This window comes from Cryptotermes secundus, unplaced genomic scaffold (genome assembly GCF_002891405.2).
Source record: "Cryptotermes secundus unplaced genomic scaffold, Csec_1.0 scaffold142, whole genome shotgun sequence".
Taxonomy (NCBI): Eukaryota; Metazoa; Arthropoda; class Insecta; order Blattodea; family Kalotermitidae; genus Cryptotermes; species Cryptotermes secundus.
The window spans coordinates 1,904,552-1,931,003 of record NW_019743148.1 but is presented as its reverse complement, the minus strand read 5'-3'; the positions used below and the strand labels follow the sequence as shown (position 1 = coordinate 1,931,003).

Below are 26,452 nucleotides of genomic sequence, written 5' to 3'. Positions count from 1 at the left end.
AATCTGGCAGCGCCGGAAATCAAACACGGACTTCTGGATCTGCAGTCAGGAACTCTGACCACTAGACCACAGAGGCAGCCTAATAATAATAAAATTAAAGTAAAGTAAAAGCTATCCCTATAACAGGCGGTGAAGGCCCATAGGGTTGTGAGACGCTGAGGGTCCCACACTATCTAGACAATCGGCTCAAAGATGGCGGTAAGGTTGTCAGACTTACGCGCCGGCCGCGCTTTACTCCTTAGGAAAATTATTTAATTAATTCCTCGTACTCATTTCTGCTGGAGGCTGAATCAAACCCCAGGGCCATAGTGCGGCTGGAAGGATTAGGTCAACTGAAAAAATTTCAAAGATCTCATCGGGACCTGAACCCGCGACCTTCCGGCTTGTAGCATAGTGCCTCAAATAGTAATAATTCAATTCCTTCCTTATTTAGGCCTACGTGCTGACTTAATAGCCCAAAAGCCAATTACAAAGCGAGCATCAGTAAAGATAAAAAGGGGGGGGGGAAGAGAAACATAGCACTACAAATAAAAGACAAAAAAGCCAAGCTGTGTCACGTGGATGATTATAATAAATATGATGGTAATAATTACAATAATAATTCCATTTGTGCAATAAAGTTATCCATATGATGAGAAAAAATATATAAAATCATTATGAATACAATGAATACATTCATCAAATAAAATGTGATTAAGAGAAATCTATTTTGGTTTACATATGTCAACGTTCCTATAAACAGCATTAGCAGCTGGGTTAACATCTAACAAACGTACAATTTTCACTTGAACAGCAGACTTAGCAAGTAGGGACACGAAGACTAGCAGTTTCCAAAAGGGAAGAACAGAAGTTAAGACCAAGGTAAACTTGAATAACGAACAGTGAATCAAGTTTCTACCTCCTCTTAACGGGGTGTGGAGGTTTAAGTGCTCCACAGCATTATCATAACAATAACGAACATGGAGAAAGTACGTAATATTTGAGGTTTTCACGGTGGTGACAAGCAGTCTTCTGGGATGTGGTACCGTGTAGATATGGTGTTAACCGACGTTTCGGAGGAACGTATCGCCTCCATCTTCAGGGTCTCTTCGCTTGCAGATTTTTTATTGTTCCTTCTACCCTGAAGATGGAGGCGATACGTGCCTCCGAAACATCGGTTAACACCACAGTTACACGGTGCCACATCCCAGAAGACTGCTTTCTTCGTGGAGAAAGTAGCTAAAAGAAACAAAGGACTTCACACTTCGCTGGGTGCATTTCGGTTTGTCGGTTCTGTAGACGTAACAGAATCCCAAGCAACGGAGGCATACTCAAGTTTAGATCTTACTAGGATGATGAAAGTAAATTCATATTTATTTGCCTGTTAACTCAACAGCCCAAGGGCCAATTACAACGTGAGAACGAGTGAAAGTAAGAAACAAACACAAAGTACAAAGCAAGGTAATTTATAACACCTGAGTGATTATAACAAAATAGTAATAACAACAATCAAAGTTATAATTTTTGGAAGATAGTAATCAAGTAATAATTCAGCAGCGAGGTTTACAAGGATACACTATATATACGAGTGCTAGAATGTGTGGCCGATCACAGTGGCCGCGCGGTCTGAGGCATGAACCGTCTTATCTCGTTTGAACACTGCGATCGTGGGTTCGAAACCCACACAAGGCATGGATATCTGTGTGCGTTTATTCTGTATCTGTGTTGTCCTGTGTGTAGGCACAAGCCTTGCGACGGGCTGATCCTCCGTCCGAGCAGTCCTACCAAGAGTGTATAGATTAAGAAACTGAAAAAGCGACCAAGGCCTAACCAAGGGCCGCGCCATAGCTCAAGCGGTTAGTCGCTGGCCTCCCACAGCGGCGGCCCGGGTTCGATCCCGGGTCTTGTCAAGTCGGATTTGTGGTGGACAAAGTGGCGCTGGGGCAGGTTTTCTCCGAGTACTTCGGTTTCCCCTGTCAATCTTCATTCCACCAATTGCTCCACAATCGCCCTCACCTATCATCTGGGGCTGGTACAATAGGCCAGAAGTGGCCGCAGTACAAGGGAGTTAGTCCCACCCCACTAGCAATAAGAAAGGGCTGTAGAGCCATATTAGAGAAGTTACATACCGCGTATTGTAATGCTTATAAGTAGATCCATCTACTGAAGTACTTGACAACATTTAAGAGACAAATTACAGAGGCAAGCACTGGAGAAAGAAAACATATTCATACAGAAGACGTGAAAAGAAGATGAAGAGACATACCCACAACGACCTCAACATACCCTTCATCACGGAAGAGATCAGAAAGCATGCCACCAGACACCGTACTCGGATAACAGGACACGAGAACCCGCTAATCGTTGAATTAACGAAACCGCACCCAGCAGCAAGACGACTGAGGACAACCTGGCCAGAAGACCTATATAACTAAAAGGTAGAGTACTGCCACTGGGCAGCNTGTGGCACGCAGGCCTACTTTATAAAATCAAAAAGAGATTACCCAACCAAATATACCTCTTGCTGAAATCGTACCTCTCCGAAAGGTCTTTCCAAGTTAGAATAAACACTGACGTTTCAAGCATCCGCAACATAAACTCGGGAGTACCGCAAGGAAGTGTCCTGGGCCCATTCCTATACTTGATATATTCGGCTGACCTACCAACCACCGGCAACACAGTATTGGCCACATTTGCTGATGATACGGCGATACTCACAGCGAACCATAACCCGATAACTGCCTCCGCAAACCTACAAAACCACATGATTGTAAATTGACATTAATGAGAAAGAAAAAAAAGAAAAGAAAAAAAAATATTATTAACCATTTTAGGCGGATTATAAAATGACAGAGAAACCGCTCCGATTGCAAATATGGCAGAACAGGCGCACCGAGCAGAAGGACAGTGTTTATTAGAGGGACAAACACCAAACTTCCAGAAGTCCTAACATTGCAAGCAAGAACACGAAAGCTAACATTTTCCAAAAGGGAAGTGCAGGATTTAAGACAACGATATACCTGAACAAAAAATACGCAACAAGGTCATGTCTCCGTTTACATAGAGAATGCAGACTTAATTTATCTGAGACAACAGTATAAGTTTATAGATAAAACAGACGGACGCAAATTTCTGCTGGATGCGCTCAAGCTTATTGGCATCGGTAGTCGTAGAAGTGGTGGTGGTGGTGACACCACCTTCCCCTAACTGCTCTTTAAGTAAGTATGAAGGTTGATTTACGGCACGTAAAAGATCCTCATGTCTCTACGAGACCTCTGAGCTACATTAGGCAACAATTTCCCGGCCAAGTAGTTTCCAATGCCTCTGGTAGATGGGGGAAATATCAGGTACCGACGGCCGACCTCGTTGGCTGAACGGGGCTAATAGCACGCGCCAGTACCGGTAGGGTATGGGGACAGTAGAAATTAAAGGGGGACGCACAATGGACCAATAACTGGTCTAAGTGCATGGGGAAACCCACCCCCTCTAATAATAATAATAATAATAATAATAATAATAATAAAGTATGAAGGTTGTACTATTTACAATAGCACTGGGATGTGACGTCGTATAGTCTGATATAAGTTCACAGATGTTTCGGAAGAACATGCTGCTCCGTATAAGGCAAGCAGGTGGCCTTAAGATCGATGCAGTATGTTCCTTCGAAGAGTCGATGGACCTCTACCGGAGTAGACGCCGTCTCATCCCTGAATACAGTCACCGCTGTGAAAATCTCATATTAACTTCGTGCTGCGTGTATTACGGCAACACTGCAACTGACGATATAGGTGACTAATCACTTGAAATTACTCTCCATTACCTAATTCATTACTTCATCATTTGAAGCGAGATAATTACCGATTAGTATCGATAACATTAGCAAAGTGACATGTACCATGAAGTTAACGCGATACATGAGAGAGATGAGCCCTATAATTGCTCTTACGCTACGATATGAATAACATACAGCAACTTAACATATTGGGGCGACAAGTAACCATGGGAACTTTGCAGTAAGAGAGCAGCGCTGGTACAGTGGACACACAGGAAATATGGGGTTCCGCATCATCAAATAAACCCTTCGTTTCTTTCATGGATTTCACGTCTAGAGTCTAGTAAGAACTATAAATTGGTTGGTTCATTCGTTTCTAATGCAGCGCCTTGGCAATTATGTCATTTGTGTTTCTAACCTCAACTGGTTGACGTAATTGCAACTAGCTCTCTATTGCGCTAATCAGTGATCTATTTGTGTGCACAATGTCCGCTAGAAGGCTCCACGGATTCGCTACGCGTGAATATTTTTCAGAGAGAGCCTCCAACCACCGCTCAGTGGCCACGATTATAGTTTTCAAGAAACGACAGATCGTCTTATAATAATAATAACAATAATAATAATAATAATTCGATTCTTTATTATTTATGTGCCGAGTCAACAGCCGCAAGGCCAACTACAGACAGAGCACAGTGTAGATAAAAGTAATTACATTACAGACAAACACAGTATAAAGTCAAGGACAAATTACAGGCAAGCACAGGAGAAAACAAAATAATGTAGAAAAGTAAACAAACAAACAAATGATAATAATAATAACAACAACTGGCGCTTAGATTATCATGTACCCTCGTACGATATTTCAGGTTCCTAGCTGAAGTACTTCATCAGCCATACGTACGTGATGTCCTGAAAAGAATTCCATCAAGAGTAATTGCATATTTCTACAACATTTCAGATCCCCACATTACGTGGGGCTGGTGACGTTACCATCTCAGGAATTCGCATGCTTGCCATTCTGCTATTATCGATTATAGGATATTGAAATACGATAAAACTTGTTTATGTTTGCCACGGCACACATTAATAACATTTTGCCAGTTCCATGAACATGCAACCAATTGCGCTGGTGGCCTACTGCATATGTTTCAGTGCAGTACCAAACTGTAACTTACATTAAAGTGATGGAGCCGGGACAGCTCAGTCGGTATAGCGACTAGCTATGGGCTGCACGACCGAGGGGTCAGAGTTCGAGTCCCGGTAGGGTCAAGAACTTTCTCTTCTTCACATCGTCCAGACTGGCTCTGGGGTCCACCCAACCTCCTATCCAATGGTTACCGGGGGCACTTTCCCCGGCGTAAAGCGGCCGGGGCATGAAGCTGATCACTCACTTCCAACTAGTGCTGAGGTCAAGAAAATATAGACCTATACATCCACTTTCCCACACGCCTTAATGGCGTAGTGCTTAATTTGTTAAGCACAGGGATAACTTTACTTTTTATATGCCAAGTTTAATAAAAATTAGAAAAGAGGTTCAAACATATTAGAGGGAACACACACATAAGACCATACACACTTAATGATACCCTCAAACCTATCTTTTCTTCGACAGTAAGATGGGACAAAAATGGACATGTTACATTATTCATGAACCGAACTTTTCAGAGATGTGGGAAGGTCTTTGATCTCTGACACAAACCAAAGTAACCAACCAACTAATCAGCCAACCACACGATCCTTATAAAGACAAAATAACTCCGTCCAGTGTGACTACTGAAGTCTTTACTACTTAAATAACAAAATTTAAAAAATTTTTAATATACCAAAAAAGCTGCTGTAGTTGTGGAAAAGTTGGATTTTGTATATATTGTGCATTACAAACATTGTATGTATACGTATCTTAACACTCAAAACACCCATCGTGATAGTGGTTTCCAGAAAAGTATCAATTTCCCTCTGATGATGGTCTATAGGGACCGAAACATGTAAGGGTGCCAAGTTTTCAAGTAGTATAAATTTCAATAGTCACACTGGACGGAGTTATTTTGTGTTTATATTTGTCAGTGTGACGGACCAGAATGAAACAAATCAAAAACACGATCCTTGTCAGTAGGCTTATCATGAAATTTCGATAAATTCAAAAAAAGTTCAACACTGTCATTATAAAATCCCCTGAACCCACTGGTCAAATTCAATGCAACAAATCAAATGCATGTTGCATGCCCGCCCATCTCAACTTCAGAGCTTTATTCGCACATGAGCAAATGTTAGTATTGAACAAACAACGCAACCGTTTTCTCAGTGAACACACAGTTCATAATTATATGCATCTGCAAGGCATCAACATGTGCCAAATGCAGTATTTAGGGTCTCATGTCATTTCCATTGCAGGTACAGACCATAAAATGGGGCGCCGAAGAAAAGGAATTTAAGGCAAAGTAAGTTTTCATACGCATAAGCGGGAAGCTAATCTGATCCCTCTGGGTCCACGACTCATATTCGTTAATGCCCGTACTAAAAGCATAAAGGGGAAACCCAAAATAATATTTACTTAGAAGAAACCTACCAAAGTCTGCGAGGTAGTATCCGTTCTCGGTGGCTCTGTGATAGTGAAGACGGCAACAGTAAGCCGCAGGATCGGAATCCCAGGCAGAAGAACACAATTTGTGTTTTACTCGTGACTACTTACAGATGGGGGCACGCGGTAGCGTAGTTGGTTGAGGCACCATGCTGCAAGCCGGAAGGTCACGGGTTCAAGCCCCGATGAGGTCATCGGATTTTTTTCAATTCACATAATCCTTCCAGCCGCACTATGGCCCTGGGGTCGACTCAGCCACTAACAGAAATGAGTACCAGGAATATTCTTGGGGGTAGAGGACGGCCGGCTCGTACGGGTGACAACCTTGCCGCCATCTATAAGCCGAGTGTCTAGAAAATGTGGGAACCTCAACATTTCACAACCCTATGGGCCTCCACAGTCTGTTACAGGGATACCTTTACTTATTTTTTACTTACAGCCAGTATGCAGACGAACAAATATACTGTCACGTGTTGGCTGTGTGACGCGACAAATAACTTCACGCCGGTCAAGGATGTAGCGAATATTTATTGTACTTCGCTTTTACACTTCCACACACTACAGTCTCACTTAAGGCTCCATCGATTTGCACCCCATCTTGGTATACAGGCTCCTGGATGAGGACTGCCTCAATTCTGATACACCGCCTACGTGGTTTCTATTCTCCGGTATCGATGGGAATTCATTTTCCAACAATTCCACCAAATCTTTGACGCGGAAACTTGTTTACATTTCTCCTGTTCGCTGTGGGAACAATCTTTCTCTCCTTCGCTTACAGCTCGTCTATAAAAATACGACTGTATATTCGGAACGTATTTCGAAGCAGTTCTGCACCATCTTCGGTTGCAGCCAAAGATAACTGCATCATTACACGTCAGACCGTTCATGTTTGAGAGGACGCAAGTGCATTCATACTAACAAATGAGTATTTACGGTTATGTTGCTTATGTCAGTATCTAACTAACATCAATAGCGCATAACCCTTCTAAAGACGCCCATAGTCTCTCAAGTGGTCAATAAATAGCCATCCTCCCCAGAAGATAAAGGTTCACTAAAACTTATGCAGGCCTATATATTAGTGCCTTAAAATCGTTCTAGTATCAACCTCTCAACTAGCAAACGATTTGTGTGAAGGGGATAGACAAAATAATGGAAACACAACGAAACTGAGGAATACAATTTGTTTGTGTTGGCTACACTGAAAGAACTACAGCTGGCAACACTGAGTATTCTTCTTCCGTTTGATTACACTCTGTAGTGCTCTTCTCAGTGCATTAGTGTTTGTGTTGAGTGAGTCCGTGCAAGAGACTCGGAAAAAGGGAGACTTGTACGATTTTCAAAGAGATGGATCCGTATATCCCACTAGCGTTGCTATGCAACGGCTCTGTAACGATGTTCCCGCTGCAACGAGGAATTGTTCGAGGCATCGATTTCTATGAGGCCCATGTTGTATCGAGGAAGGTACGCGATTAGTTCTTCCCAGTACTTCTCTTATAAATAACAACTTCCTATAGTAAACTACGCACTATAACATATTGTGACATGACGCCTGAAAGCCAAAATAATCCATTCCTAGGCAACTTTTAGGTAAACAGGTTCCCAAGGAAACGAATACGCACGCACCGATAAAAGAACCCGTTTCTAAGCAACGGATCGGTATAAGATATTACTTGAAGTTACGAGCTTACTGTAAAAGGTGCTAACAAACCCAGTCATTCAATCCAAAACCCGTCTATAGGTCATACAAATCTAACATCTGACAATATCTATCATATGATTAATATTGAAGTAACTTAGTAGACTAATCAGTGTATTATTATTAGGACCTATCTACATGCCTAAATCCATTTAATGGATAACTATTACTACTTCTGTCTTCAAACTTTATTGATTAGTTCATCTAGACGATTAATTAGGTAGAAAACAATGAATATTTTAGACAAACTGGAGCCCTTGAACGGGGGATCAGCTCATCATATGATTACTCTAAGACAAAATGATATACAGATGTGCATATTGGTGCACAGCAAGGGATTCTAGCACGCAGTCTCAGTGTACGTGAGATCCAAAATCGTAAGCCACTTAGACTGCGCGGCCACAGTGCTCGACATATCTGCTGTGTTACTTTCAAGTATGAGTACAAATGTTTGCATTTGCCTGGTTTAGTGTATTAACTTAGCTATAAATATCGCATTATTCCAATCCGTTCGAGTAATGAGACACATTACAAGATCGATACGCTTGAGCGGGATTCCAGACCGCAACTCTAAGAAAACATAACCAACAATATCGTCAAGATCCAAGGCTGATATTACGGTTGGTGAGGCAGACAGATCAAAGCGAGTTCTCAAATCAAAGCCAATATCTTTCTCCTGCTGCGAATGCTGAGCTCTAAATAACACGCGCCATATCCGCGTAAGCTGTTTCAGTGATTTGTTCCACGTCGGTTGATTCATGGTTATTTACTGTCGCTACAAAGGAAGGCTTACAAACATAACATAAATCATATCAGGAGACTGTACACATAAGATGACTCCATTTCAGGCTGTAACCATTGCCTACTTACGCACTTACTTACACGACCGCGCCATAGCTCAAGCGGTTAGTCGCTAGATTCCCACCGAGGCGGCCCGGGTTCGATCCTGGGGTCTGGTCAAGTGGGATTTGTGGTGGACAAAGTGGCGCTGGGGCTGGTTTTCTCCGAGTACTTCGGTTTCCCCTGCCAATCTTCATTCCACCAAATGCTCCACAATCACCCTCACCTACCATCTAGGGCTGGTACAATAGGCCAGAAGTGGCCGCAGTACAAGGGACTTAGTCCAACCTCACTAGCAATAAAAAAATCTTACTAAGTAATTAACAAACTACAAATGCATAATAACTGGAACATAACCATCTAATTCCAATGAGCACAATTCTTCTAAGAAAGTTGATACTCGTTCATCTGCTATGAAGCACAAACTGGCAATGGGGAAAAGTTTTCTCCGAGTACACAGGTTCCCCTGCCAGTTTTCATTCCATACTCTTACAGGTTCATTAATTACTCTACCATCGACGCTATAGTTCAGCTGGTCAAGAAATTCCTCACTATTTACGGATCTCCCGAAGGTCCACAAGTGCGAGTCAATGAACTCCTAAGCCAATTTAATCCAGTCCATATCGGCAAGTCCAATATATTTTAATATCCATTTTAATATTGAAGATGTAAGGTGGAGGGCAGATCTCCATTCATTACGGCTGTCTCCTGTATTCTGGTGACCGGACATGAGCATTCCCACAAATTTACTTTTATCTACATTTATTTCTAAACGATTCCCCTTACTAGCGCCCAAAACTTTTATTTTCATTGTATTTAAGTTACCGCCCATATACCAGAAGCTGCTGCAATTCATTCAGGTTGCTAAACCATAAGCGTTAAACGCAGCCGCCATAAACATGTGATTAATATTTATGGGAAATACGTGTAACATATCAATGCCAATGAAGACCATAAAAACCCATAATACAAAGTGGAATTTGAGTGAAGCACATGCTGAAAAGAGAGACAAAATATTAACAAAGGAAGGACAGTGAACATTTTAATTAAATATAAAATGAAGATGAAACACGTCCTTGCAAGAATCCGCACCATAAACATTTCTAATCTTGAAGAAAGCAGTCTTCTGGGATTTGGGGCCGTGTATATGTGGTGTTAACCGACGTTTCGGAGGAACGTATCGCCTCCGAAACGTCGGTTAACACCACATATACACGGCGCCAAATCCCAGAAGACTGCTTTCTTCATAGTCACCGCCGTGAAAGCCTCAAATCTTACATTTCTAATCTTATTAATTGGAATGGGACACGTTCTATGTGATCATTTGCGAGCAGAGGCTTAATACAGAAACGTGGATTTCAAATTAAGAGGATGCAGGAATATGAACTGGTTACATCTAAATCAAGACTGGGAATAGAGGTCAGCACTGTCGCCACGATAATGCACATTTGTTACCAAGAAAGGCAGGGAAGTTCTGACTCATACCCACGCAGTTAGTATGGTGTTATGTTTTCGATATTAAATAATTAGCTAATATGGCCGCGCCATAGCTCAAGAGGCTAGTCGCTGGCTTCCCACACCGGGGGCCCGGATTCGATCCCATGTTTGGCCTTCTCAAGTAGGATTTGTGGTGGACAAAGTGGCGATGGGGCGGGTTCTCTCTGAGTATTTCGGTTTCCCGTGTCAATCTTCATTCCACCAAATTCTCCATCATCATAATCACCCGGGGCAGGCTACAATAGGCCAATCAGTGGCCGCCGTGCCGAGTGGACCCAGTTGAACTCCACCTCCCACTAAGCGAATTAAAGAAAAATTAGGTAATATCAAGTTGGGAACCAAATTACTAAGATTTCCTTATATACTGAGCTTTTCTTCCTTCATTCATTCACCAGTAATCTGTCAGACGACAGGTCCACAGTCTCTTCCAAAACAGTTCCTCCACTTAATGCGATCTAGAGCTTTCTCCTTCAATTAAAATATCCTCTTCTGTCCCCAAGGTCATCTAGCATCTTCTTACGTCTTCTTCCTCGTCTTCTGGGCACTTTGCATACATATGTCTTATTTATAAGAGTACAGAAACTTTTTGCTTTTAAATCAAAATTGTATCAACGTACCTTGCGTCAAACTCCATTAATTCAGGCTAGCACAAGACCCAATCTCGCGTTCTGAGTTAACACTGCAATAGGACTTCGATTCCCGGCAAAGGTTGGTTTATTTTCCTTCGTCGCCGTGTTCAGACCTGTTCTGGAGCCCACCCAAGCCTATCAATACGGGGACAGAAGCCTCTTCCACATGACTTAAGAAAGCACTGAGAGGCCGACTACTCATCTCAGTTTAGTGCTGATGTATGGGGGCACGCGGTAGCGTAGTTGGTTGAGGCACTACGCTATAAGCTGGTCGCGGGTTCAAGTCCCGATGAGGTCACTGGATTTTTTCAATTGATCTAATCCTTCCAGCCGCACTATGACCCTGGGGTCGACTCAGCCTCTAACAGAAATGAGTACCAGGAATTAATTAAATAATTTTCGTTGGGAGTAAAGCTCGGCCGGCGTGTAAGGCTGACAACCTAACCGCCATCTTTGAGCCGATTGCCAAGGTAATGTGGGACCCTCAGCGTCTCACAACCCTATGAGCCTTCACGGCCTGTTACAGGGATAGCTTTACCTTTTACTTTTTTTTACTAATTAAGAATGTGTAGTTACATCTCCACTCCCGCAGGCCATAATTTCATGGTGCTCAATTAAGCGAAGGGATATTCTTATTTAAGAATGTAAAATATGGATTTATCTAATTATGAAGGGACTGATGCATTACGAAACGAAATACATTTGGAAGAACGAGGTCTAATGTATTATCCCGGCATTCATCTGGAGGGACTGAGGAAAATCACACATACAAAAAATTAAGGATTGCCAGTACCCCAAGTTGAAACAGAACATTTTTAGTCATTTGAAAGTGTCCAAATTTTATGCTCGGAAACCAAAACTTTCCATGAAACTTCACCAGTTTGCACCCAGGACATACGGGAGAGGCAAACTGCATTCACACTCTGTCCCACTCATTAGCCCTCTCTCTCTCTCTCTCTCACACACACACACACACACAACCTAAACATGAACTGAGCAAACATGGTAGAAGCTGACCATAATTAGGCGTCTGCAGGGGCTCAGTCGGACATACAATTGAATTGACCTCTCTACCAATTAGCGGTTTGCCCCCTGCAGTGAGTCGCCTTGTGGCGTCACATGACAACTAACACTGGTCCGCAAGGTGTTGAAAATTTTGCCCAATTCAGTTACATCCATCTCTATGCGTCAAGAACATGACAACAATAGACTGTACTATCAGTTTCGGTGACGTGTATCCCAGACATGAGAAATAAAACAAGGTAATGTTAGCACGCTTTGACATTTAAGTCTTTTCACGCGATAGGCCTATATAAAGCATACGAATGCCTGTACGCGTGTTCCGTCTTAATGGATTTAGACTAAATTTCGTATGGGGGGTACTTTTGTCCAGATCGGTCCGATAACTCTTCACTTTATTTGGACGTATGCAGAGGCGCTCAGACTTGTATTATATTTCACCCAAACCGTTCATTGCAAAGAACAAAATGACAGAGTTTACATTTGATGAAATGCAAGAAAACATCCTTTATGCGCATTTCAATGTTGTCTAGCTCTCAGCGGAATAAATATAAAATGCCCAACAAATGGCCATAAAACATCACGATAAGTATATTTATGTATATATTCATTCAACTGAATTATGTTCACAGATCGATACTAAACAGACTGAACAGATCATAAACAGGAAGTCATCATCCAAAATGCGGACAACAGCAACTGAAAATGGAAGGAGAAGCACATGGTGAATCATGAAAGACTTGTGAAGAATAATTCGACCAATGAGGGGGGTATAATACTACAATCACTTCGCAGGTAGCGAGTTCGTTAAATGATGACTGGACTTCCAAGTTTTGTGCCGTGATAACGAGAATGAATCAGAAGGAGCCTGCTTAGAAAAAGAAATAAGAAGATGAAACAACTGCCATTGCTAAGGGACTGTTGGCATATTTGAAGGTCCTTTCGAGACATTTATCTCGAAGCTAGAAATAAAATCGGAAACACTCGACCAGGATAGCAGTTCGCGACAGAGTCTAAGGAAGGCCGCAGACCAAATACGTCAAGACAAGCATCAAGACATGAGACAAATGTTTCATTCGTGATTCGTAAGTATGAAGTTGACGTCAGCATCATGACTCATATCATAATTTCATTCGTTTCCACTGTGTTCCTTTCTTTGCATCATGTCGCAGATAACGTGTCTTGACGCATGTCACAGCAGACACAGACCGCTGAATGAGAGATTGTCGTAAGTCGTAAGAATTTTTGTACAGAGTTAAAACTTACATATTTCGAGGTAGTGTCCCAGAATTCACCTGCAGAAAATAATGAAACGCCCAGACAAGAGTGATTGAGATTTAGGAATACACCAACACAGCCATCACAAGACCAACCTACTCGATACAAATATTGCAAGAAGACGTAACAAACCAGAAGTACTTGAAGCTACCTTAACCAGACGGTAGATTAACCCATTCAGTTAATGGGAGAAATGTAAATTAACAGTTGGGAACTACAGATCTGAAATAAACCTCGAATTCTGGGGGGTTTGTTCCCTTATGTTATAGACTTTGCTTGTCTGTACCAGTATAAGTTCTACTGCCACCGGGTGAACACCCAATTGCGGTAAATAATAATAATACAGTATGAATAAATTAATACAGCACTTCATGTATGAAATAAAAGCAGTGCTTTGATTCCTTCGTGTAATATATGGTTACTAGTTACAGAGTCACACACAGGTTACCTCTTACGCCCGAAAGGGTACCAGTTTCCTAACTGCTGGGAACTTAATGCTACGGTCTCATCCTCTTATTTCAAAGTTATAAGGCATTCAATGAAGGATGAGGTGGGCACGGCATGTAGCACGAATGGGGGAGAGGAGAAATGCATATTGGTGGGAGCCAGACGGAAAAAGACCACTGGGAAGACAAAGGCGCAGGTGGGTGGACAATATTAAAATGGATCTTAAGAGAAACAGGGTGGGATGGGATGGATTGATCTGGCTCAGGATATGGACAAGCGGAGGGCTCTTGTGAACACGGTAATGAACCTTCGGGTTCCATAAAATGCTGGGATTTTCTTGAGTAGCTGCAGATTTGGCTTCTCCTCAAGAAGGACTCACTCCATAATTAAGTAAGTAAGTAGGTATTCAATATTCGGTATAAATAAATGACTTTTTAAAAGAACATTCAATGCAAGTATGAAGGGATTTAAGTCAAGAAAACAATTACTTTCATCTCATGTCCATCTATGTTTATATCTGTGATCTCAGAAAATGCATTTGTTCCGCATTTGAAGAATTTAAACATTTTACCAATGCACAACATACAGACATGGAAAGCTAACTCCACGTTTCAAAGTCCTTCTTGAGAAGACAATGGACCATCAACTAGCTCACGAAATTACTCGCGGCTTACGGAACCCGAAGTTTCATTACCGTGATCACAAGAACCCACCGTTGAATCCCATCCTGAGACAGATGAACTCAGTTCACATACTCACACCCTATTATCTCAAGGTCTACTTTCATATTAGGCTACACTTACATTTATATTTAAGGCCTGAAAGCGATATTTTTCTTCCGGATTTTCCGATTAAAATTTTGTTCACTTTTCTGATCTTTCCTAAGCGTACTACATGACCGATCAATCTCATCCTCCTTGGATTTATCACCCAGTAATATTTGGTGAGCCGATCTCAATGGCCGCGCGGTCTAAGGCATGAAATGTCTTCGCCCGTTCGAACACTGGGATCGTGGGTTCGAATCCCACTCAAGGCATGTATGTATATGTATGTGTTTATTCTGTGTCTGTGTTAGGTAGAGGGTGTCACGTGGTCAGCGCAACGGATCCTCAAGGCCATTCCGGGCAACTGGCCCCTGCACTGGAAATAAGTAAATAAATAAATATCTGGATGCGATTACTTAGACCAGAGAAGTCAAAACGTTCGCTTTCATAATTTGATTATTTAAAAAAAAAAATAGCAGCCTCTTTTTAAACGGTCTTCGGAAGAAAACCTGGTGCAATTAAATGCATACAATATTATGAGAACAAGAACAATATGTAAAATTAAATTTAACTTAGCAGTACAAAACATCAACCTCTTGAACCTCACAAGTTATCTCACATGGGCGAAACACCCCCTCCCTTTCTCTAAAGAAAGAACACGGATCAGGAATTTTCAGAACATGGTAACTTACTTAATCCGTTCCTATTATGCCTTACGGTGTCCAGGTTGCTTTTCTTTTAATCTTTTTACAGACGGTAGGACTCCTTGGACGGGCGATCAGCTCGTCGCAAGACCTCTACCTAAACACTGGACAACACAAACACAGAATAAACACACATACATAACACACATCCATGCCTTGTGTGGGATTCGAACCCACGATCGCGGCTTCCGAGCGAGAGAAGACAGTTCATGCCTTAGACCGCTCCGCTACCGTGACTAGCAAGAACACGGTAAGATAATGGTAAAAAGGTGAAGTTTTCTTTGTGTTTAATTAATTAAGCACAACGTCATGAAGACGTAAGGGGTAGGGGTGTACCTCCACATTTCGTAACCTCGGCACTAGATGGAGACGAGTGGTCAGTGGGACCCACAGCACTAGAGGTTGGGTGGGCCCAGCAGCCAGTCTGAACCCTCCGGACAAGAGAAAAATCTCTTTCTTCTGCCGGGAATTGAATTACAATTCCTCGTCCGTCCAACCAGTAGCCCGCTGCTACTTTCAGCTCAATAGCAGGTGGTAAGCTAAAGGCGGGACATGAAACACGGGAGAGGAAGGTGGGATGGGACATGCATACAGCGATACAACAGTCTCGGGATGGAGACGCGGAGAGTGTCGGAGATAAAGACGGCTGCTTGGGACATGCATACAGCGATACAACAGTCTCGGGATGAAGACGCGGAGAGTCTCGGAGATAAAGGCGGCTGCTTGGGACATGCATACAGCGATACAACAGTCTCGGGATGAAGACGCGGAGAGTCTCGGAGATAAAGACGGCTGCTTCAGACTTACCCGAGTATTGTTGCGTTCCGCCTTGAGCTCCGCGATCTCTTCCTCTCGCTCCAACAAGTGTTCCCGCGCTTGGTTCAGTTCCTTGGTCAGCGTCGCAAACTCCTGCAGAACAAAAGACACGTATACTTCCACAACAGTAATTTCAAAATTGTCTACAGTGAGACCTGTGTTGGCCTCGTGTGGATCCAACCAAACCTGGTCAACTGAAACGGGTGGTCAACTTACATAAAATGTCAATTTTGTCACTACTGTGACCACGTACTTAGCTACTGGATTGTGTTTACAATACTTCGTTCCTGATCTATACCAATGGGGACAGTAAAGGTAAAGATATCCCTGTAACAAGCCATGGAGGCCCATAGGGTGTGAGGCACTGAGGCTCCCACATTATCTAGCTAGACAATCGGCTCACAAATGGCGGTAAGGTTGTAGGCCTTACGGGCCGGCCATACTTTACCCCCCCAGGAAAATTCCTGGTACTCCTTTCGACTAGACGCTGAGTCGACCCCAGGGTCATATTGTGGCTGGAAGGATTAGGTCCAATTGAAAAAAAAACACCCCATCGGGACTCGAACCCGCGACCTTCCTGCTTGTAGCACAATGCCTCAACCAACTACGCTACCACGAATGGGGACAGTACACTTATATCATTAATAGATCTGATAGGAATAGCCTATAGAACAGATATTTGTATGAGTTTTAATTGATAGATAGCGAAAAGCAGAAATGGTGTTTAGCAGGTACATAGACAGATGAGTGGAGTAGTTTTCATTTGTGCAGACTGGTGCAAAAAAAAATCGCTTTTCTGTGCGGATAAAATATAAATGAAACGTCTGCATAAAGAATAACTATGAAATTGCTCAAATAACAAAAATCGTTAGGTGATGTCTGACTGCACATCGAATGTATGCTTCTCTTCGCTACAGCCTCAAGATAAATCTACACGCCTTCTTGAAGTTCAAGTAGTGCTGAGGTAAGCAGACCACGGGCGAAAAGGAATGTTAACGTCGATAACAGGACGAGGCAGACACTTCTAGCTTCCAGAAACTTCAGCCAAGTACGGGGTACTGACACATAACGATTGGTAATAAAATAACCTTCGATCCATAAGCATCTTATTAATACGTTCCTCAGCGTTGGCATGTCTCAGCCACCACTTTAGAAAAATTAAAAATGCAACTCGTACCCTGGGGTTAGGAACCAGCCCCGCAATGTTAATACCGAAAAAAAAATCCCAGTTCTACAAATTTTTTATCAATTTACCTTCACAATGAATGAACTTTCCTACCTGTAGACTGTTGTATTTAATACCGGATAAATCGACATAACATTTTTTCCCCCTTGGGGCTACATCCCTAATTTGGGCCTTGGCATACCTCCATGAAACTCTCCGTTTCACTTCGGTTTACCAGATCTTAGACATTCGGTAGGACTCCTTGGGCGGGTGATCAGCTCGTCGCAAGGCCTCTACCTGTACACAAACACAGAAAAACGCACGCACACACACAAACACTGAACATCCGTGTCCTGAGTGGGACTCGAACCCCGATCCCGGTTTCCGAGTGAGCGAAGACAGTACATGCCTTAGACAGCTCGGTTACCGTGACCGGCCCATATAACAATACACCAAATAAATCACTTTCGATGAATCCGTTGGCCGTGCATCGGTCAAATGATATTGAACTTCAGAAGTTCATGGGCTGACGCTATACGATGGGGTACCCAAAAGAAACCGAACTAATTTTTTTTGTGGGCAGAGCTTTTGTAGTACCGCGTTTTGCCGCTATGAGCGCATAGAGCTAACATTCCTGAGTCGATAAGCCGACTACCGTTGCTACAGAAGGTAAGGACTAGTTTCGGCAGAGTTTATAGTGACAACTGTTTTGTGTGATCGTCGTTTTTGCAATGGCCCGAACACATGAAAATGTTGAAAAAATTCGTGAAATCATCAAGGAAAATCGACGACGGACCATTGAAGAAATTGTGGAGCTGTCGGGAGTGACTTGGAGCTCAGTTCAGCGAATTTTGACAGAAGATTTGGGAATGAAAAGGGTGGCTGCGAAATTCGTGCCACGACTGCTGACTGCTGAACAAAAACAAGGTCGCGTGGAAGCATGCTGTGCTTTGAAAGAAGAGTCCCGAAATGATCAAAACTTTTTTTCAGCGTTTTGCTGATGTTGCTGAGGTGAAGGAAAAAAACGACGGAGGCGCTGTCAAGCATCTCAAAAGATGAATTTAGACAATGTTTTGAAAAATGGAATAAAAGAATAGACAAGTGTATTAGTGTAAGTGGAGAGTACTTTGAAGGGGTTTGAAGGTTTGTGCTTTAAATTTGAATAAATAAGTTTAAAAAAAATAAGTTCGGTTTCTTTTGGGTACCCCCTCGTATGGCCTAAATACCGACAGGGTTATTAAATTTCAAATAAAAAATGTTCATATCGTGCATATTAAGTGAAACGGTGAACTGAGTAGCCCGTGAGGGTTAAACAAGTAATACGGGTACATCACAGTAAACTAAGAAACGTGTGACGAATTATTCTTGTTGATAAACACAATCCGTTGAAATCCCAACGGCCTTTATGCTAATTCAAGATAATTTCCAAATAAAAGAGCATTTTTCTTTTGGAAGCAGCTTGTTACCACGAATATTGGGCCTGCTACACACAAAGGAAATTATGTAAACAACTGAAATTAGTCTGGAAAGTAGATAAACATATTAGGGCGATCCATGCTTAGGTTTAAATACTGTCATGTGAATGGGTGACTTGTGAGATGGGTTCTGGGCTGATGATTGCATTTACTGCGCCTTATACATTCACACAGAACGCGGGGCTACAAAAAAAAACATCGCTATCGCTATTCTACACGCTTTACAGTTCACCGCTGCGCGTACACTAGGGTTCTCAGCCTTCACTAGTCGTATCCTGGCAACGGATTTAGTACGAACGCGAGGCTACAGAAAAAAAAACATCGCTATCGCTATTCTACACGCTTTACAGTTCACCGCTGCGCGTACACTAGGGTTCTCAGCCTTCACTAGTCGTATCCTGGCAACGGATTTAGTACGAACGAGGGGCTACAGAAAAAAACATCGCTATCGCTATTCTACGTGCTTTACAGTTCACCGCTGCGCGTACACTAGGGTTCTCAGCATTCACTAGTCGTATCCTTGCAACGGATTTAGTACGAACGAGGGGCTATAGAAAAAACATCGCTATCGCTATTCTACGCGCTTTACAGTTCACCGCTGCGCGTACACTAGGGTTCTCAGCCTTCACTAGTCGTATCCTGGCAACGGATTTAGTAAAGTCTCACCGTAACTTCAACTCGTACATGAAGCCCTCTTGGCACAATCTAATTCCTTTCTTGCCATTTCTGCAGCTGTCATTTCCGAAGACTCAACTCGACTCGACTACTGTTCTACACTCCCTGCTACTCTGTCTACTTTGCTTCTGAGTCAGAGTCTGGAGGTCCCTCGAGACTCACGACCAGTAATTTTATTTTCCAACGGAATACTAGTTGTTATAGTCATTACGTAACATCCTGTCTGACAAGAAGATGGGTCTGTCGTTTACAATTGCTGCTGGTCCTCGCCAGTGTAGTCATTCTCAGGTCCGAGTCTAGCGGGACTCATGGCCACATTTTACTGTCTCAGATTTGAGACTCCCCCAACCTGAGGGAACGAAATCGTGTTGACAGATACATAAAGTATCTTTCAACGTAGCGGGTAATTAAAGGACTTATCCTTCAAACCAAACGGTTGTGTAATTATTTACAGGGCAAGAAGTTATTTCAACATAAGGACTGCTCAAAGGGTTGCGGAACCTCAAAGCGATAGGCGCCATGCTGTCGGAAAAGCTTCCATCAAATCCATTAACCGAGAAGGAATGAGATTTCATATCGGATATTTACACGCTGGGCTGTAATGTGTACAAACTATCGGTCGACTAGCTACGTGTTAACTCAGCACTTATGATTATGTGACATCCTAAACTGTACAATCGCCGGCCAAACAACGTATGAACCAACAAATTCTTTCCGCGTACTTCCGTGGAGTCGAGGACGAAGCAAAGGTTTGCAGGATGATGGAGGGGAAAAAGAAATAAACCGATTGAAACAAAACGAAATGAGCTTATAAACTTACACAAAGCTCTGTATCACTACGGATATTACAAGCCCCATTCCGTACCAAACAAGAGTAATTAAGCCCGGCTCTTATGTTATTCAAATTAACGGCCAACTGCTGGCACTGAAATGTTACACTGGTACCACGGCCGAAGTCCAAAGGATAACAAGGACAATGATAATCGAAGTTTTCCGTTTTCTGGTTACGGTTGTATTCTCCTACAGCCCTCTCTGGCGGGGTAAGTAATCAGCTTCAAGCTTTTTGAGTTTTTTTTAGTTTAATCAGCAATCAGAATCTACATTCTATAGGCTAATATTATGAATGTTGAGATGACATGATGAGGAGGCGTCCAGCGGCGAATCCTCAGGAGTTCAAATCAGGTCAATTGGCCAGGCTTTTTAAGTTCAAAATATTTTTTTCTTGAAATTAAATTAACCCGCGCCTCCAGTGAACAATGCACCGTGGATTGGGAGGTCGGTGTATCCGCCTGTACAGCACGAAATGGGCGAGCAAGACTCTCGAACATGTTAGAATTACTGCCAGCCCCCCGACCTTAATTTCAGATGTCCTGAAAAGGGGTCATTTCAAACAGAATATTATATTTTGTATACTATGAGCGACAGGAGTGGGCAACCAACCCGCTGTCAAATACATACGCAAAATACTGTTAACTTTATATCGATAAGGGAAGCCAAGCACAAGTTTCGATACCTCGCATAGTCAGTACATGTGTGTGAAATGGGTTTCCAGTATATATATGCAGCATCAATACGGACTTCCTGGGGCAAGCAATGGAACAGTCATGTTCAGAACGAAATAAAGTAGCTATATAAAACGACCACATACGGTTTTAGTTAAATAAGGTAACATTAATCTCGATCGTGTTTCAAAATACGCTTAATTATATTGATATAAATGACCATGGCCGACATTACTTGCCATAAATGTATCAATTTCAAATACAGTTTTGCTACTAACATTACATGTACATATACATATTGTGACATGTGAATCCGTTGCGTAGGTAGCGACTTCTATGCAGATGTTTCCTGCACAACGGAGATGTAAACGTTTGTTCTCAGAGCAAAGAAACGATAAACTGTTCGGCTCGGTGTCCCGTACTCGGTACGCCAAGCAGAAGACAGACTGCATTCGTCAGTAAATGAAGAGTTCAGATGTGAAATCAAGATATCAGAAGTGAAGTCAAGAGTTCAGAAGTGAAGTCATGAGTTCAGAAGCGAAATCAAGAGATCAGAAGTGACGTCAAGAGATCAGAAGTGACGTCAAGAGTTCAGAAGCGAAATCAAGAGATCAGAAGTGACGTCAAGAGTTCAGAAGCGAAATCAAGAGATCAGAAGTGACGTCAAGAGTTCCGAAGTGAAGTCATGAGTTCTGACGTCAAGAGTTCAGAAGCGAAATCAAGAGATCAGAAGTGACGTCAAGAGTTCAGAAGCGAAATCAAGAGATCAGAAGTGACGTCAAGAGTTCAGAAGCGAAATCAAGAGATCAGAAGTGACGTCAAGAGTTCAGAAGCGAACTCAAGAGATCAGAAGTGACGTCAAGAGTTCCGAAGTGAAGTCATGAGTTCAGACGTCAAGAGTTCAGAAGCGAAATCAAGAGATCAGAAGTGACGTCAAGAGTTCAGAAGCGAAATCAAGAGATCAGAAGTGACGTCAAGAGTTCAGAAGCGAAATCAAGAGATCAGAAGTGACGTCAAGAGTTCAGAAGCGAAATCAAGAGATCAGAAGTGACGTCAAGAGTTCAGAAGCGAAATCAAGAGATCAGAAGTGACGTCAAGAGTTCAGAAGCGAAATCAAGAGATCAGAAGTGACGTCAAGAGTTCAGAAGCGAAATCAAGAGATCAGAAGTGACGTCAAGAGTTCAGAAGCGAAATCAAGAGATCAGAAGTGACGTCAAGAGTTCAGAAGCGAAATCAAGAGATCAGAAGTGACGTCAAGAGTTCAGAAGCGAAATCAAGAGATCAGAAGTGACGTCAAGAGTTCAGAAGCGAAATCAAGAGATCAGAAGTGACGTCAAGAGTTCAGAAGCGAAATCAAGAGATCAGAAGTGACGTCAAGAGTTCAGAAGCGAAATCAAGAGATCAGAAGTGACGTCAAGAGTTCAGAAGCGAAATCAAGAGATCAGAAGTGACGTCAAGAGTTCAGAAGCGAAATCAAGAGATCAGAAGTGACGTCAAGAGTTCAGAAGCGAAATCAAGAGATCAGAAGTGACGTCAAGAGTTCAGAAGTAAAGTCGGAAGAAGAACCAGAATGCGAGAGAACACAAAAAGTGTGTGAACTATTATAATTGAGTGTAATTGTGATATGGACGTCAAATAAACCTATCATCAAATCGCAAATCCACAATTATTAGTCACGCGTACCCCCCTGCACGTGACAATATATCTACACTGAAGTCATATGAGATTAGCCTTACTTAATCAAATCAAAAGATTAAGAAACACGATTAAACTATTATTTATTTTCTTATACTATGTTTCACTGTTCCCGTGAGGAGGCGACTTAGAATGTCTCCATCGTAGTCCTGCCAAGTTCTAGGAGGCGACGAAGAGGGAACCCGGTGCCTGGAGGTCACTCCGAAACCCCGGAAACCATCTAACATACTACAGGATGTAGTATCCCAGAAGACCAGAATTTAAACATGTAAATTATGTTCTTCCTTTATGTAAGAGATGAGTCGGGGCAGCTCAGTCAGTATAGTGATGGGCTCGAAGCTGGACGGCAGGGGTTCGATTCTCGGCAGGGGCAAGATACTTTTCTCTGATCCACAGCGTCCAGACCGGCTCTGGGCCCACCAAACCTATCCTACAGGTGTAAGAGGTTCTTTACGAGGTTAGAGCGGCTGGGGCGTGGAGGTGACCACGCACCTACATCCAGTGCCCAGGTCAACAATGATGGAGCTATGCTTCCAATCCCCACACGTCTTCATTGCATAGTGTTTAATTAATTAAACATAGGGGCAACTCTGCCTTCTTTACCTTTTACCGTTAAGTAAGAGACTACATTTTACATCAATATAAAACGACTACCAAAATTACTGCTTGACCATCACTGTTTTGGGAGAACTACTGAAGTAGGGAAGAAAGAAAAGCCAACGAAAATACAACACCTCCTCCAAGACTCTTTGTGAAGCCCAGTCACTACCTCGGCACCATCCATCATCATTAATACATAAAATATGACGTCAAATTATAGGCCAATGCGAGAAGAACAGGCTACTAACTTTCGGGCACGTAACTGCAACACAAGATAACACAATAATATAAATTCAGTTTCTGAGCGGCTTGCAGAAAATGAAGTGATTTATGCTGTCATTTCAATCATTTACAAATCGCTCAACACGACCCCGTTTCCTGTACTCTACACAACATATGGCGCCTACACGGTAGCAAATCCGGTTGGCCAGCAGGGTACCGACCACAATACGTCACTTCCTTCCCACCAAATCGCTTCACGCCACCCTCGTCCTTGATAACAGTAATTCTCCCTTGCAGAAACAGTGACGGAGTGGCAACTGCGGATACGTCGATACAACTCGACAATTCTCCGCGTTCTTCTGATTCGGAACAGTGCACGGAACTTGAAGTCCAGACCTGGATATTTGCGTCCATGTTTTCTTAATCTCCACTTCTGAGAAACCGATATAATCACATAACTAAATCGGCATTTTTCTAAATATCTGTCAGTGTATAAAGTAAGAGCTCAAGTTTGTAGGCCTATAGGCAGCGCCATAGCTCAAGCGGTTAGTCGGTGGCTTCCCATCGCGGCGGCCAAGGTTCGATCCCTGGTCTGGTGAAGTGGGATTTGTGGTGAACAAAGTGGCGCTGGGGCGGGTTTTCTCCGAGTACTTCGGTTTCCTCTGCCAATCTTCATTCCACCAAATTCTCCATCATCATAATCACCCGGGGCAGGTACAATAAGCCAATCAGTGGCCGCCGTGCCGAGTTGACCCAGTTGGACTCCACCCTCCACGAAGCGAATTTAAATTTGTAGGCCTATAACAGAATGACAGATTCGAAGTCATTACAGAATTTGAGGTTTCAACGGTGAAGAAAATTCATGCTTTTTTTTTTCTGGCGTATGATATCGTGTACTCTGGTAGGTTGGTAGACAAAATTTTTCGAACAAAGGTTCTAGAGAAAAATGAACCATACCATACATATGGCTGTGTCAATCAAAGGTCTGAACGTGTCTTAGTATACAAATATGTTTACAGTATGAGTGATATGACAACAATCAGCTTCCGTATTCATTAAACTTATTCACCGATGCTCAGTCACAGTATGAAAACGATACAGTAACTTTACATATAGATACATGTCTCAGAATTACAGGCGGATATACGGACTTCGTGTCGCACATTTTCAGGTACTTACGGTATAAATCTCGTTCTTCAAACGTCCCATTTTTCGAATTATGTCCTCAACCCTGTTAAATGTGAAACTTCGGCAAACAGCACACTGTATTCTCAAGGAATCCACTCCATTGTCAAGGCCATTAATTTTACACACGTAAAACACAAAATAATTTCGAATTTGTGATATGTGCAAGAACAATCAATCATAGAAAAATAATTATCAATATACAAGGATTACAACAAACGCAAAATAAATACAGACTTCAGTGTGAAGTTGGAACTACATTGAAGTAATATTTTATGCAAACCATGAGAACTGACCTCCAAATAAATTCCATTAAGACTCTAATGAATGGAGATAGATATCACGAAGAGATCTGACATCCCTCTTTGGACGTTTTCAGGATCTCAACAAACCTGGGTGCACAAGTCTCAGCCACTCACTTCCTGAACATATCGTTCATCTATGAATCTAAATACAGCATATTCCGAGCTCGCTCTAGCCATACCTGCAGCAGTACCAGGTGGACGACGCAAGTGCAGGCTCTGACTCCATTCTTGAGGGGACTTCCCGCGCCAGTCACGTGATAGGCTGTCGAGGTGCTGGTGGCGGATGCGGAAGTCGCTGCGAGTTGTAGCAGCTGCTTGACAACAGTTTCCATAAGACTGGGGGATGCATATGGTTGCGTCGACTGGTTACGGCTATCGACCGAAGCAAGTACAGCACCTGGATTTGTGCACACAGTCTGCAGAAGTCCTAGCACACTCACGCTTGATGAGGATGGCGACAACGCTGTGTTATTAGAGCTCACCCTACCGGAGCTAGAGTCTAAAGCGCCCTGCATCGGTTTAAGCACTCCTCATAATCAGCGAATTTCACAAGAAATTTGTATATATCGATGCCATCGCAACGTTGGCAATATTGTTTTAAGGCCACTGCTTGGAATTTATACAGTATTTTTTCATATCACTCTCTGAACCAAAACGTACGCCCTCCGATTCTCGTAACACAGATGAAGGATCACACATGAATACATTTTTTGTTTCGCTGTTCAAATGACAGCCACATAACTTCACCAAGTAGTGCATTTCAATATAAGTACACTGCCAACACAAGGTGAATTCTCGGATTACTGTGTTTTTGAATTTCGTGTATCGTCTGGTATTCTAAAGAACACAACGATTCGAAAACTGGATCTGTGGTGTTCTTTAGAATACTGGAAGATGGACAAAGTAAAAAAGAAACAATAATCCAGAAAGTTATGCACCAACGTCAGTACCCTCTAGAATCTACAACTTTAACTGTAAATCAAACAGCCTGTGCTAATGAATCCGGAAGCCATTCTGCAGTTTCACTAATACAGACAGCATGCATTACATTCAGGCGAATAAATTAGAAAAAAAAAAAGTAAGCTGCTCTGATCGTGATAAGACCTACCTTCATTTGTCCATAGAGAACGAATACCCCAGGATATAAACTTCATTCTCCGAAAAGGACTTAAAAAGGAATATCATCTTGTAAATGGTCTGTGCTCTACAAGCAACAAGCTTAAAATCTGTATGAAACCAGCAGCATTATTTATACAGTGGGTCACTTGAAGCAGCTCAGTGACGCAGTGCTTGGGCACAGGTCGCGGAATTACTGAGTAGCCCAGCGACGTAGTGCTTGGGTACAGGTCGCGGAATTATTGAAGTAGCCCAGTGACGCAGTGCTTGGGCACAGGTCGTGGAATTACAGCAGTAGCTCAGTGACGCAGTGCTTGGACACAGGTCGCGGAATTATTGAAGTAGCTCAGTGACAGTGCTTGGACACAGGCCGCGGAATTACTGAAGTAGTCCAGTGACGCAGTGCTTGGGCACAGGTAGCGGAATTACTGAAGTAGCCCAGTGACGTAGTGCTTGGGCACAGGTCGCGAAATTATTGAAGTAGCTCAGTGA

General features: G+C 42.6%; 1 protein-coding gene across 9 annotated transcripts in view; it reads right to left on the bottom strand.

Moving 5' to 3' along the window:
• The window catches only part of LOC111873731 (liprin-alpha-1), a 438,279-nt gene that overhangs the window by 86,479 nt on the left and 325,348 nt on the right, over positions 1–26,452 (bottom strand). For all 9 annotated transcript variants that reach the window (XM_023868665.2, XM_023868669.2, XM_023868668.2 and 6 more), the window contains exon 2: positions 16,012–16,113. In XM_023868665.2, the coding sequence (XP_023724433.1) occupies positions 16,012–16,113 (102 nt within the window). The remainder of the gene's footprint in view (positions 1–16,011; positions 16,114–26,452) is intronic.